This window comes from Megalops cyprinoides, chromosome 6 (genome assembly GCF_013368585.1).
Source record: "Megalops cyprinoides isolate fMegCyp1 chromosome 6, fMegCyp1.pri, whole genome shotgun sequence".
Classification (NCBI taxonomy): domain Eukaryota; kingdom Metazoa; phylum Chordata; class Actinopteri; order Elopiformes; family Megalopidae; genus Megalops; species Megalops cyprinoides.
This window is the reverse complement of record NC_050588.1, coordinates 37,601,615-37,615,348: the sequence shown is the minus strand read 5'-3', so window position 1 is coordinate 37,615,348 and position 13,734 is coordinate 37,601,615. Positions and strand designations below refer to the sequence as shown.

At 50.6% G+C, this 13,734-nt stretch overlaps 1 protein-coding gene across 1 annotated transcript in view; it reads right to left on the bottom strand.

Annotated features, from left to right (window-relative positions):
* Nucleotides 1-13,734, bottom strand: part of plxnb1b (plexin b1b) — an 82,104-nt gene that overhangs the window by 10,050 nt on the left and 58,320 nt on the right. The window contains exons 7-23 of the mRNA XM_036531811.1: nt 12,373-12,501; nt 11,767-11,867; nt 10,937-11,069; nt 10,242-10,398; nt 8,736-8,844; nt 7,702-7,810; nt 6,167-7,180; nt 5,613-5,747; nt 5,244-5,366; nt 4,718-4,811; nt 3,997-4,163; nt 3,416-3,567; nt 3,220-3,325; nt 2,373-2,509; nt 2,100-2,276; nt 1,199-1,406; nt 481-723 (exon numbers count right to left, since the gene is read on the bottom strand). Coding sequence (XP_036387704.1) covers nt 481-723; nt 1,199-1,406; nt 2,100-2,276; nt 2,373-2,509; nt 3,220-3,325; nt 3,416-3,567; nt 3,997-4,163; nt 4,718-4,811; nt 5,244-5,366; nt 5,613-5,747; nt 6,167-7,180; nt 7,702-7,810; nt 8,736-8,844; nt 10,242-10,398; nt 10,937-11,069; nt 11,767-11,867; nt 12,373-12,501 — 3,294 coding nt within the window. The remainder of the gene's footprint in view (nt 1-480; nt 724-1,198; nt 1,407-2,099; nt 2,277-2,372; nt 2,510-3,219; nt 3,326-3,415; nt 3,568-3,996; nt 4,164-4,717; nt 4,812-5,243; nt 5,367-5,612; nt 5,748-6,166; nt 7,181-7,701; nt 7,811-8,735; nt 8,845-10,241; nt 10,399-10,936; nt 11,070-11,766; nt 11,868-12,372; nt 12,502-13,734) is intronic.

The window sequence follows — 13,734 nt, the reverse complement described above, 5'->3', positions numbered from 1 at the left end:
ACAGTATTCCTTCCCAGAGTGACATTATTTCAAGTGGTGGGCTACTTTCCATATACACCTGGGGACCGAAAAAGTCTGTGATGTAACGGTAAACAGCACAATAAAGCTTGATAAAGCAGAGTTCTGACAGATGCTCTACACTGATCAAAGCTCCTGAATTACTATGTGAAAGCTGCTTTGGTTAGACCCTTTTTCAAAGGCTGGGTTGGGACCCACAGGTGGGCTGCATGAGATTTAAAACCAAATGTAGATGTACGATGTATATCTATTTTGAGTAAAATTACACTTTTGTGGCACACCAATTGTGGCACATGAGGCAATATACTATGTTGCTCTCTGTCAGAGAACCAACATGGCGTCAAACTTGTGTGCAGTCAGCACTCCATTGTATGTTACAAGCATTTTAGACAAAATCCAGATGTGTGACGAACAGCTGCACGACCCCAGAACCCAGCTCGGGAGGACTGAAGCTCCGCCCACCTCCACGGAGATGATGCTGCCGGGTTTGTAACGGTAGGGCTTGCTGGGGTTGTGCTGGTTGAGCGGGTGCAGGGTGGGGTTGAGCTCGTAGCTGAAGGCGCTGCCGCTGACGGAGGTGAAGTCGAAGCGCAGGTTGTCCAGCAGGAACTCCACCCGCACCCGGGCCTGCCGCACCTGGGCGTCGACCGCGGGCGTCCGGCACAGGATCAGCGAGCTGGTGTTCACCTCGCAGCGCTCCACGAACTAGGGTGACGAGAGGACGGGACACGGGGAGACACCCGGTGAGCGAGAGCCAGGATGACAACGCATCAGAATCTGAGTTCTAAAGACACTGTTATGCAGAGTGAATTACATAAGGTACAATTTTTACAAGTTATCCATTGACACAGCTGGATATTTATTTATATATATTGATTAGGTATAAATATATATTTATTTATTGAGGCAACTCTGGGTTGAGTACTTTGCCCAGAGGTACAGCAGCAGTGTGTCAAAAGGGAATCGATCCAGCAACCTTCCGGTCCGGTTACGAGCCCTGCTCCTTACCACTGTGCTATGCTGCCACCACTACATACATGTGTGATTTGGATATACAGCTTGGTTGTTGCGCATCCGCTAGCTTTGGCGTGGATGTCCACACTCCACAGCACCACCTGAAGGGCGTCTCTGTGTGCTGGTTTGGCAGGTTTCCCAGGGAGATGGTGGAAATCGGACTCACCTGTTTGACGGAGCAGAGGGCGTCCTCGGGGCAGCCGGGCTCCGGCACGATGCGCCGATGCCTCTGCAGCGGCCCCGCCCCTCGGGCGCTCCTTCGTCTCCTCCTCCTCTTCCTCGGGCCAGGCTCCAGCGGGGACACCGTCACCTGGATCCGCGGCTCCTGCACCACGTCCAGGTTGTGGCCGGACACGTGGATCACGCGCCCACCGCTGACCGCGCAGGTAAGGAGAGGCACAGCCAATCAGAAAGCGAAACCGCCATGCAAACCAAACACAGGTACAAACAACTAAGGTAAACTGTGCTTCAAACAGCAAACGCCACATTACATTACATCATTTGTTTAGCAGATGCTCCAGACTGATTTACACAGGCTACAGCTTAATCCATTCATACAGCTGGATATTTACTGAGGCAGCTGTGGATTAAGATTTTTTTAACCTTTATTTAACCAGGTAAGTCCCACTGAGATAAAAATCTCTTTTCAAAGGGAAACTTGGCCAAGAAGGCAGCAGCACAGAGAGTTACAGACAAAAACAAGACCACACAATATAAAACATTAAAAGGCAGTGATAATATACCACTTAAAGCCGTCAAGAGACGGAGTACCTGAGAGAGAGAGAAAAGCACGCAAGAAAGGAGACACAGAAAGACAGAAAAGAGATGGAGGGACAGTGAAAGAGAGAGAGAGTGAGAGAGGGCGATGGAGCAGACAACTTGCCCAAGCCTACAACAGCAGTGTCCCAGTAAGGAACCAAACCAGCAACTCTTCGGTTACAAGCCCGGTTCCTTACCACTGCACTACACTGCTGCCCACCACATCTTAGAAAACATTATAAATGCAGGAGCTTAATTTACTAAAGGGAGGGATGGGACAGGAGTTGTAGAGGCATCACAGACGGTACCTGAGGAAGCTCTTTGAGGGCGCCGCCTGTGTGATGTTGGGGTCCGGGGTGTAATGGTAGGCCACCGCCACCAGGTGGCGCTCGCTGCTCCCGTAGCGCACGGTCAGGCGGTGCTCCCCCGTCACGTTGCTGGCTCCCGCCAGACACTCGATGCTGCCCTCGTGGATCTCAGAGGAGCTGGAGGAAGGGGGACAGGCGGTGAGCGACCCTCAAACCGCACACTAACGGCGTTAGGAGCGCGGCGGGTGCCGTGACGGCCGAGCGGACACTCACACGAGGCACGGGACGCCTCCCACGGCCACGCTAACCTCGCTGGCCCGGCCCGTCAGCAGACCCCTCCCTCTGATGGTCAGGGAGGTCCCCCCGGCCTTCGGGCCTCTCTGAGGCGACAGCTCAGTCACCATGGGGTCCTAAAGGTGGACACAGCGGAGGGTTACAGAAATAAACCTCTGTGTCAGGCTCAATCAGTTACAAAACATTGGTGCTTTATCCATAACAGATAGATAAAAGCATACCGTAAAACTTCTATTAACACTCCAGGTGTTTAATTTTCTAGAACCCAAATTAACCCTAACAGCTGTAAGAGACCAGTGGCTGCTGGAGACATTTAAATGTCTCATGTTTAAAATGAGAGGAATTATGAAGAAAAAAGAGAATTCATGATTGTCCAATACTGATGACCTTTTTTGGAAAGAAAGCCTGACGTTTCGGTCACTCGAGCGGCCTTCGCTCACTTGGACAGCCGAAAGTCACGTCTCCCCTTCAGTGCAAGTGCTGCTTTACAGATGAGGCAGCATAAGTTTTCTGCCGAATATTTTCCTGTACCTCTGAAAAGCCTGAGGCACTGTTACACATTCCTTTTCAAAAATGTGTCAAGGGAAAGTGAAACAACCACTTAACAGAGGACTATTAAAAACATAAAAATACAATATAAATATGAAAAATTGTCCAAAACTTAAATGAAAAATTATGTTTTTCAAAAGGGGATGTCTGGCTACTATTAGAGACTGATGTTTATTCACTAAAGTTTTAAACACACACACACACACACACACACACACACACACACACACACACACACACACACAAACATGTCATTATCTCTTTTCATCCTTGTTACCTGGTAGCTGAACTTCTGGCTGGAGAGCCCGAATCCTCCACCGTTCACCTCCACCGATACTTTGCCCTCTTTCTCTCCTCCGCTGGGCCCGGTCTCGCACACGATTCTGCGGGGCGGGGGGCAGGGACGTTAGGGCCTGTGCTCAGGGTCGACCTTTTCACCCCCTCCCTCCCCCCTTTCACCCTGTCCACCTCACCTGGTGGAGATCTCGTATCGGCTGGGGATGACGGTGCAGGGGACCCCAGCCACAGTGACAGAGTCCTGGATGTCCTGGGCCTTCTGCCCCAGGTTCGACCCTGTGACAGTGATGATGGTGCCACCCTCCACCAGGCCAGATAAGGGCTCGATCTGCCGCAGACAGACAGACAGACGTTACACTGAAGACACCGCAGCCGCTCAGACAAAAGCCACTTTGTCTCGATGGTAACAGACAAATGGCGCTGCTGTTATGGCTCTTAATGCTTCTCCTGCTGTCTGACTGGAGCAGCGGTGCAGCACAGTGGTAAGGAGCAGGGCTCGTAACCGAGAGGTTGCTGATTCGATTCCCTGCTGGGGCACTGCTACTGCACCCTTGGGCAAGGTACTTAACCCACAATTGCCTCAGTAAATACCCAGCTGTATTAAATGGATGACATGTAATATATGCAAGTTGTTCTGGATAAGAATGGTTTCTAAATGCCAATAATGTAACTTTATAAATATATGACATCCTTGTCTGACCGTTTATTTGTAAAGTGGTGAGTAAGACCCCTGAGCGTGACGGACAGGCTGACTTACGAAGTGGATGAGGGGTGCGGGGCAGGTGTGGACGACGTCCTCGGCGCAGGAGTCCCTGTGGAGGCAGGAGGACTGCGCCCCTCCGCACCAAACGCAGCCGTACTTCTGATCCGCCGTGTGGCAGCGGCTGCAGTCCGACCGGCCCACCGAGCAGTTGTACAGAGTCACTGCAACACAAGCACAGCCAGGTTAGCACAGAGTCACTGAAACACAGGCACAGCCAGGTTAGCACAGAGTTACTACAACACAGGCACAGAGCAGGTTAGCACAGAGTTACTACAACACAGGCACAGAGCAGGTTAGCACAGAGTCAATGCAACACAGGCACAGAGCAGGTTAGCACAGAGTCACTGCAACTCAAACACAGCCAGGTTAGCACAGAGTTACTACAACACAGGCACAGAGCAGGTTAGCACAGAGTCACTGCAACTCAAACACAGCCAGGTTAGCACAGAGTCACTGCAACTCAAACACAGCCAGGTTAGCACAGAGTCACTGCAACACAGGCACAGCCAGGTTAGCACAGAGTCACTGCAACACAGGCATGGTACAGGTACAGACAGAGCTGAAATGAATGCACATTTGATTTTGAGAGCCCATCTCTACACCTGGGTAAACAATGGGAATCAATCAAAGCCTGTGCCCTACGCTCGTGAGAAAGTTTCACTCTTTCCTGCCGTGGTTACCGGCGGAAACACAGATGTTCCCTGCTGCGTCCTACCGTACAGGTCCTGGGAGCTGTCCACGTGGAAGGTGTTCCTCCTCTTCACGTAGACCATGGCGTTGTACTCCTCCTGGAGGGCAGAGTACGAATACTGCGCGGCGCGGAGGAAAGAGAGAGAAGCACAGTCACCACGAGCAAGGGAAATCCTCACTGTGCTCCGAAATATTCAAACAGTACAGGAATCAGAGCCTATGGCTGCTGTCTGAAAATGCATCAGTAGCTAATGATTATCATTTATCAACTATATTTACATGGAGATAAATGTTTTGATATAGAGTATGGCATTGTGAAAACGAACCACAGGAACAATGTTTCAGGCTGATTTAAAAGGCTTGATGGGTCTTTAATTTAGTCACCTCTTTATACATCATACAGAATTTATGATGACATATAGTTCCTGAACAAGAATGTGTGTAACATGGGACAAAGAACACGTTTTATCCCAAGAAGACTAAAACCTGAGGAGAACAGGAAGAATTAAATGACATTCACATGACAGTGTAGAGAGTGGGAGCGGCCGGACCTGGTGAGATTGGCAGGTGATGTAGAAAATGGACGGATCCTGCTGATCCATTTCCACGTACGAGTCCACGACAACCGTGCGGCCCTCGATCACCAGCACACACTCGTAGTCCAGGTCCGTATCCTGCATAGAGCGCATACAGCAGTGAGCCATGCCCCTGTTTAAACCTCAGAAGAGCAGTGCAGTTATGACCGTGACCTTTTTTCCCCCCAACGGAAATGAGAGCTACTACAATATTGTAAAAACAACTACTCAGCTCACAACTGAGCAACTCAGAAATAAACCTGCAGTGCTGTATGGTGGATTAATTGGAAGATGGCTTTGAAGTGTCAGGGGCTGTTTTCCCACAGGTGGCGTGAGGTGATTTACCTGAAACAGGTGAAGGTTCCGCCCCAGTAAGGTGATTCTCCTCTCCACTCTGACGGGCAGGAGGGCGGACCCCTGGACCTTCTCCACGCAGGGGCAGGCTGAAGCCCCCCAGCTGACGAAGGTGCCCTCGTCCCCCTGCGCCCACACAGCACACCCACCTGTTACCACCCTCCTCACCTGCCCAATTCACACTGCTGCTGCTAGGCACAACATCACTCCCTCAGCATGGACCGCTACGGGTTACCCAAACGTTAAACGTGTTAAAAACTCAGATGGAAGACACAGTTAAGAAAAAAAAATTTAAAAAACACAAAACCATGGTCAAATAACATAACACTCGCAAAAAAACAACTGCCAACCAGGACAGAGGCAGCCATTTTTTTGGCGGTTTGTTTCCATGGTAGCTCAATGTCAACAGCAGTGAGCTCCGACATGTGATAATGGGATGCACACAGCGAGAGAGAGGGGGATTCTGGGAAATGGGGGGGCGAGGTTTTTGGGGGTTTCCTACAATGGCGGGCGGCCGGCGGTGAGCTTCAGCAGCTGAGACTCACCGGCAGGTAAAAGTCGGAGGAGTCATACTGGTAGTCGAGCTCGGAGTCAGAGTCCTGCAGGTGGGGGTAGGCGGGCTGGGCCTGCTCGGCGTCACCGTCCCCTGACAACACCGTGGCCGCCGAGAACGTGGCGGTGTCGTTCTCCGCAGCGGCTTCCGCCACGTCCGCGTCCACCTCCTCCTCAGGCCAGGGGACCGCCTCCGGCGCTCCCTCCTCCAGCTCCACAGCGTCCGGGACCCAGGTGGGGGGAGGAGGAGGGGGGGGCCCCTCCGTCGCCGGCGGGGGAGGGAGAGCCTCCTCGGATTCGGCCGGTGCCCCCAGGGGGAAGGGGGTGTCATCGGCGGTCGGGGCGGGGGCAGGGGCGGGGGTGTCGGGGGAGGGCTGAGCATCGCTGGGGGGTGCCACCACGGGCTGAGCATCGTCCAGAGCGGGGGGGCCATCTGCGGGAGGTGCTGTCACGGTTTCTGCCACTGGATGCACCGGTGGGGGCACCGGGGAGGTGGAGGGGTGCAGCTGAGCCACCGTGACGGGGGGCGGCTCTGTCTCCGCGTTGTCCTCCGCCTCGACGACCGTCACCAGGGGGTTGTCGCTGTCGGTGGCGGGGGCCTCCTCAGAGGTGGGCTCTTCTTGCACGGGGGTGGTGGCTTCCGCAGGAGGAGGGGGGGCTTCCATGGTGGTAGTGGGGGGCAGGGGGGTGGGGGCGGTTGTTGGGGAAGGGGTGGTGGGTAGTGTTGTAGGCTCTGGGGTGGTGGTGGTGGTGGTTGGAGGCAGTGTGGTCATCACCGGTTCCTCTGTAGTGGCCTCAGTGGTGGTGGTCTCCATGGTTGTAGTGGTGGCAGTTGTTGTTGTTGTTGTTGTTGCCATGGTAGTTGTTGTTGTTGTTGTGGTGGTGGTGGTGGTGGTGGTGGGAGCTGTAGAAGGTTGAGGTGTTGTAGGGGCCAGAGTTGTGGTCGGGATGGTCGATGTGAACTTAAAGGCTTTGGTCGTAGGCGGTGCTGAAGTAGGAAGTTTGAACTGGTATCCGTGGAAACAGAGGGAAAGACAGCAAGGAGGGGGGAGGGAGGAGACAAAAAAACAGGCAAAAGATAAAAAATAATAATGAACGTAAAAGACAATGAAATTAAAAAGAACGCAAAAAAATGCGGACTCTGGGGTTATCAGACTTTTAGGGGGTTATTACCGGTGAGCAAACACATGTACTAACGGCTTTGGATGAAGAGGCAGTGAGACAGTGATGATGATAATTCATTCCATTCCAACACTTATTTTGGAATACCAAGTGGAAAAAAAAGAAAAGATGAAGCATGTCTGGTTAAGAGTAGATGTAATAACCTGTCTGTCGAACAATCCATCCGAAATCCACCTATTTCAGCCTATTCTTCAGATCAACCAACTTCCTGTCTCAAGAGTTTTTCGTGACCAATCCGTATCCACCTTCTTATCAGGTGAAGCCTGGCTGTCCAATGGCGTGCAGTTTTACTCCAAACCTCACAGAGGGGCCTATGGGAGCTGTGGACCGGGCGCAGCCGACTTACGTTCTGATTGTAGATGATGACCCCCTCCTCGCACGTTGGCTTGTGCGTACACGAGTGCTGGTGCACACACCAGTTGCAGCCCCAGCGGCTGCTCACACAGCCCCGGCACCTGGGGGGAGGAGTCAGAGAGTCAGACCAGGCCACGCCCCCCACGGCCCACGCACCCTCGGCACACAGAGAGAGAGAGAGAGAGAGAGAGAGAGAGAGAGCACGAGAGAGCCAGAGAGCGAGAGAGGGAGGGAGAGGGAGGGAGAGAGAGGGAGAGAGAGAGAGAGCGCACCCGTAATTACATTCCCACTAATCTGCCTACAGTGAGGAAAAAGGGCAGCGGTTTAATTGAATTTCGCTCGGTCACTTATCTGTGTGCTCTGAAACATACACCGGGGGAGGAGAGGGGATAATTAAGTGAGTGTCTGGGCCACCCAGCTCGGCAGATGGGTGAGATAAGACATTGAGTTCACAGCACAGCCCTGCAGGTTAGTCAGGTGCATAACACAGCCTTTTGTACAAAATCTGTAGTTGCAGACAGTCAAAAACTATTTGAGAACTATGCAAACCTTTATATTTGAAAGAAATATTAATTAATTTAATGGGTAGATTCTGTGTATTTTGCCCATTAAAATAATCTAAATACATTCATTACATTACATTACTGTCACTTAGCAGGCACTCTTGTCCAGAGTGACTTATTTAGATTACAATTTTTAAACATTATCCATTTATCCAGGTGGGCATTTACAATGGCAAATCTGGGTTAAGTACTTGGCCCAAGGGTACATCAGCAGTGCCCCAGCAGGGAATCAAAACAGGAACCTTTTGGTTACGGCTCCTTACCACAATGCCACACTGCCGGCTACATGTATCTTCCTCAAGGTAACAGTAACAGGAGTCCACCCGGGCTTTGAACATGCAACCATGTGGTTACAGGTCCAGTTCCCCCACCTCTACACCGGAGAGCGCAGGATGAGGTAACCTGACTGAAAAGCACAGCGACGGGTGCGAGAGGAACAGGGAGCTGCGGAGCGGTCACTCACGGCGTGTTCCTGGACAGTTGCTTGACCGCGGCGCAGTCATAGAAGGTGAAGTCCCTGGTCGCCACGGTGACGTTGTGGAAGCGGAGGGACAGGACGACCGTGACGGAGTCTGCGGAGCAGGTAGAAAACGTTACATCACAAACCGCACCCCCCCGTCCGCGTCATTGCGTAACACTTCGCAAATATTTACGAGAGATTTCATCACAGGTGGAGAGCATTATCGCTCGTCTAAGACGGACAGATTCTTTCCCTAAACCTGCAGTCCTTGGTTTTTTAACATGAACACAAACAGACTGATTAAAATACGGCAAAGGAATGCCTCAAAAAAAGCAAAAACAGAGGTTTAATGCAACACATCTGCTCCTGAAAACAGAAACAAAGGCCAAGAAATTCTGCCACTCCAAATTCTCTCTCCCCCCGTCTCGCTAATCTGATGATATACACAGAGATCAGAGTGACCACGGAGCTTAGAGCTGGATGTCAATCCTCTTCGCGTACACGTCTGTGGGAAAGCATCCGACCGAGATGCGGGTCGCAAGACCTCACCCAGGAGCTGAGCGCTGTTATCACAGCAGAACTGTACAAACAAACCCGGAACCGCCGGGAATGCTTTCATGAGAGAGGGGCCGGATCGGAACCTGGGGCCGCGGGGCACAACCGTCGCCCCTAAGCTTCCGAGACATGTTTTTGTTTTTCTGGTTTCGCATCAGTACCCTGCGATCTTTTCCTACATCTAAGCCCAAACAAAAAGACCCCCACAGACAGGAGCATGAAAGGTAGAGATGTTTTGAAATGGGATGTTCCTCCGGTTTTCTTGTTTCTGATCCGCCAGGGAACGCTGTGATAATCCCATGAAGGGTTCTGCAGGACTTTACAAAAATATTTTGATACTGACTCCAGAACAGATGGAGTCTCGATACTCTACACACCTCTGGTTACCAATGTTCTCTACACTCTGAAACAATTAAGTTAGGATTTTTTTCTAAGTTGAGCTTAGACACCAGACTGATTTTTTTTTCCAAAAAACCTACCAGTACCGAGTTTTGACAATGTACGGTCCTTTTAAGAACTGTGGGCCGTGTAGATATTTGACTAAACAATTACAACATCCCGTTTTCAGTGCTTTGGTGAATCGTCACAGAATTCTGTGCACACCAAAAACAGACTTCCCCCCCTAATTTTCACAACTATTATTGCTCTAATAAACACCAACTGAAGCTTGAAGCTGAAGACCAGACTGAAGCATTATTTTGACCTGTAGGCATTCTCAAAGAGGCATAACCCCAGTGCTCACTGGGCATAACCCTGGTGTATACTCTGTACATTACATTCATTTAGCAGAGCAACGTCCAGCACAGCAGAACAGAAGAGCAACCATTCAAGTCGCATGAGCAACAGTGCCAGACCAGGCTAACAACACCAGACTAGTGAGCGTGAGCACAACACTATTCAAGCCCCTCCACACGTTAACTTGTGCTAACCGGACTAGACAGCCCAGAGACTCACCCTCTCCCGGGCGTATGGGCGGCACCCTGCTGGTGTCAGGCGAGGAACAGACGACGCCCGTCTCAGTGATGGAGGCGGGGCTCTCGTTGTCCTGGAAGAAGCAGGAGTAGGCCTCCCACTCCTCCAGGCTGGGCAGTCCTGGCACGGACAGGGCGATCTACCGGGGGGGGGGGGTGGCACATAAATGTTTACAGAGGAAAACGCAACTAATTAATTTACTCAAAACACGGGCGGATGAGGAAGGAGTGAAAATAAAGTCTCCGGTGTTCCATTCCTCAAGAGAACACCCCCCCCACCCCCCGCCCCACACCGCAGCCCCCTCCACCTCCCCCACCCTCTTGCAATCAGCACGGTTATCCCTCATCAGGACTCAACTCAAATAATGTATGATTTACGGCCTGCTTATGCTGTACTCAACTAAATTGGGGTGCCCCGATAAATATCTTCCTTGTTGTCATTGTTGACATTATTTAAAACAATGATAACTACGGATCTTGGCCAGACTCAACTTTCCATGCAAGTAGATAAGAGAGAGCAGAGTCAGGCCCCCTATGAGAAATAACCTCCCAACCTAACCCCCCCTCAACTCCCCAATTCTCTAATTCCCAAACTCCCCAAGTAACCCAGCTAACCCAACTCCCCACCCCCCCCCCCCCCCCACCCCGCCCCCCCACGGTCCGCCATGGGCTTCTTACACTTCTCTTCTCCTGTCGGCTGATGTTGGACGGGGTCAAGGACTGGACCATGATGCACTGCTGGTCCAGGTCAAAGCTCCACAGCCAATGTCCTGGCTGCTCCCCGCGAGAACATTCTGAGCGCTGTCCGCACCTGCCACAGGAGAGGGGGGGGGGGGTCAGTCATGACAGTGTTCAGGTCAGTGTTCAGGTCAGTGCTGCCCCCACTGACCCTGTAAGCTTTCCCTTTGCCATTGCCTGAATGAGCCACAAAAGCCTGCTCTGATGAGAAAAACTACGCCTAGTTATTTCAAAGCTACCGAGGCTTTGGGATTATCGGCTTCAACATACGTTACACTGTGGGGCCTTTTCTAAAAATACCAAAAACAGGTCAATAATACATTTGTGTGAGGAAACAGAAACCATTCAGAAAAGCCTCTACTGATGTAATCAATTATTTCAAACATTACAGTGGCAGCAACAGGCAAGTGTTCAAATGAGACTAGAACTGAACATGTTGGTGAACCTCTAAAAGCTTACATAAGCCCCAGCCCCAACTCAGGTCACGGTGGCGGAGACGGTGCAGGCAAATCATTAAGAAGTTCAAACTCAGGCCACGGTGCAGGCGAATGGGGGTGGCAGAACAACATTCTGGTAAAGAGCAGGGCTCATAACTGAAAGGTTGCCGGTTAATTTCCCCGCTGGGGCGCTGCTGCTGTACCCTTGGGCAAGGTACTTAACCCAAAATTGCCTCAATATCCAGCTGTATAAATGGATAAGTAAGAGCGTCTGCTTAAATGGCAGTATTGTAAAGTAAATCAGAGGTACAGAGCTATACTGCTGGTGCTTACCTTCCCTCCAGCACACACCAGCCACAGTATGGGTCATGGGCAGACAGACAGGTCTGGCAGTCCAGGTGCTGGTAGCACTCGGCCACTGGCCTCTTCTCCAGCTGAAAAGAGACAAAGCTTTTTAAGACCACAGCCCATACACATTCACATTTCCAGGAGAGGTCCACGCCTAAAACGCAACAATCTCCTTGCTTGTGTAGATTGTACACCCACCACTGTCTCAAGAAGCCATGTATTGTGTGGGACTAATCCACAACCAAGCCGATGATGATGATGTGTGACTTGGGGTGGCAGTGTAGCACAGTGGTAAGGAGCAGGGCTTGTAACCAAAAGGTTGCTGGTTCGATTCCCCAGTGGGACACTGCTGCTGCACAGTTGGGACAAGGTACATAACCCTGAATTGCTTCAGTGAATATCCAGCTGTATGGACGGATAACATGTAAAAATTGTAACCTATGTAAATCGCTCTGGATAAGAACATCTGCTAAATGCCAGTAACGTAATGTTATGTAATTTGGCTCACAGACAAAGCCAAGGGGTCATTATCCACCTTAAAAAACCTGTCCAACCACAACGCGTCAACTCAACCGCGGGGAGGTGACTGACCCTAGTGCCGGTCATGATGAAGAGATGCTCCTCAGCCTGGTCCAGCAGGAGATCGCTGCTGATGGCCGCGTTGGGCTGGATGGAGGTGGTGGCATACTCCTCCACTTCCCCGTCAGGACCCAGGAAGACCTGAACAACAACAAGCCACACCCTTCATCAACACAGCAGCCTATCAGGGGACGTGAATGAGGCAAAGGGGCTCAGGTCCAAACACGCTGAACCACAAAACCACAGCTCTCCAACGTTTCAATCACCCTGAGGTTCTGGTCCCACAGGGGGGAAAACCCACAAGGAAAGAAACAAACAAAAAAAAAACCAGCACATCAAGGGATCCTGTCATTATCCTGCTGAGTAAACCACGAGGTCATTTCCTATTCATGCATATATGCAAAGCTCAACTATTACCTAATCTTAAGTTTCAGTACTTACCAACACTGCCATCTCCCTACATTCTAATACTTTGCCTACTTTACTTGACTTTGTTATGTCCAAAACCAGATGAAATTACATATGAGATTTTATAGGAAATACAGATGAATCAGTTGTGTTCTCTTAAAATAATGCGAACAGAATAACATTTGAGAGCTATGATGGGGCTTACAGGCAAGTAATTCTGTTTAAACTCTAAAATAGCCTTGCCAAGGCACCCGGTCAGCAAGGCTTTTATATTATTTGCGGGAGGTTAAAATTTCAGGTTACTCAGTTTAATGTAATTACCGCAGATTCCATTCCACTTAGTGTAACCCGGGCGGTAATAAGCCTGATGTAAAAATCCATAGCGGACAGGTGTGCCCAAGTTTCCGCTCAGATAGTGGCAGTGTGCGATACAGGATACTCTCCGCAGTGATGACATTAGCCTTTTCAATGGGGCGATTTCTGCTCAGCTGTGCGGAGAATTGCTTTGATTCCGCTCCTCAAAGCTTCAGCTGTCCAGGATACAATAACAGGGGATTGACCTCACAGATTTTGCTAATGTTTCTTTGAGGCAACCGAATATCAAAGTGCATTAAAGCTCGGATATCTCCGGTATAAATACTCTGTGCTGGTGTGTGGGCTCTCCTATTGGACTTCTTAACCACACAATGGCATTCAAAACTGCCAACATTTTGCTGGACTGTGAGGGTGAGAGAAAGGGAGAGAGAGAGAGGATGGTGGCGGCATTGTGCTGTTAGAAAAAAAACTTTGCTGCGTTGCTGAGCTTTCTAAGAGAAACATTTAGTTTGGAAACTGATGACAGCAGACATCTGTCCAACATGGGAGAGAACTGATGAAGTTTCAACACCATTAAACGTTTCAAAGAGAAGTCATATGTCACATGGCCATTCTTCTGAACAGCTAAACACAAAGTATAAAAGGGGTATG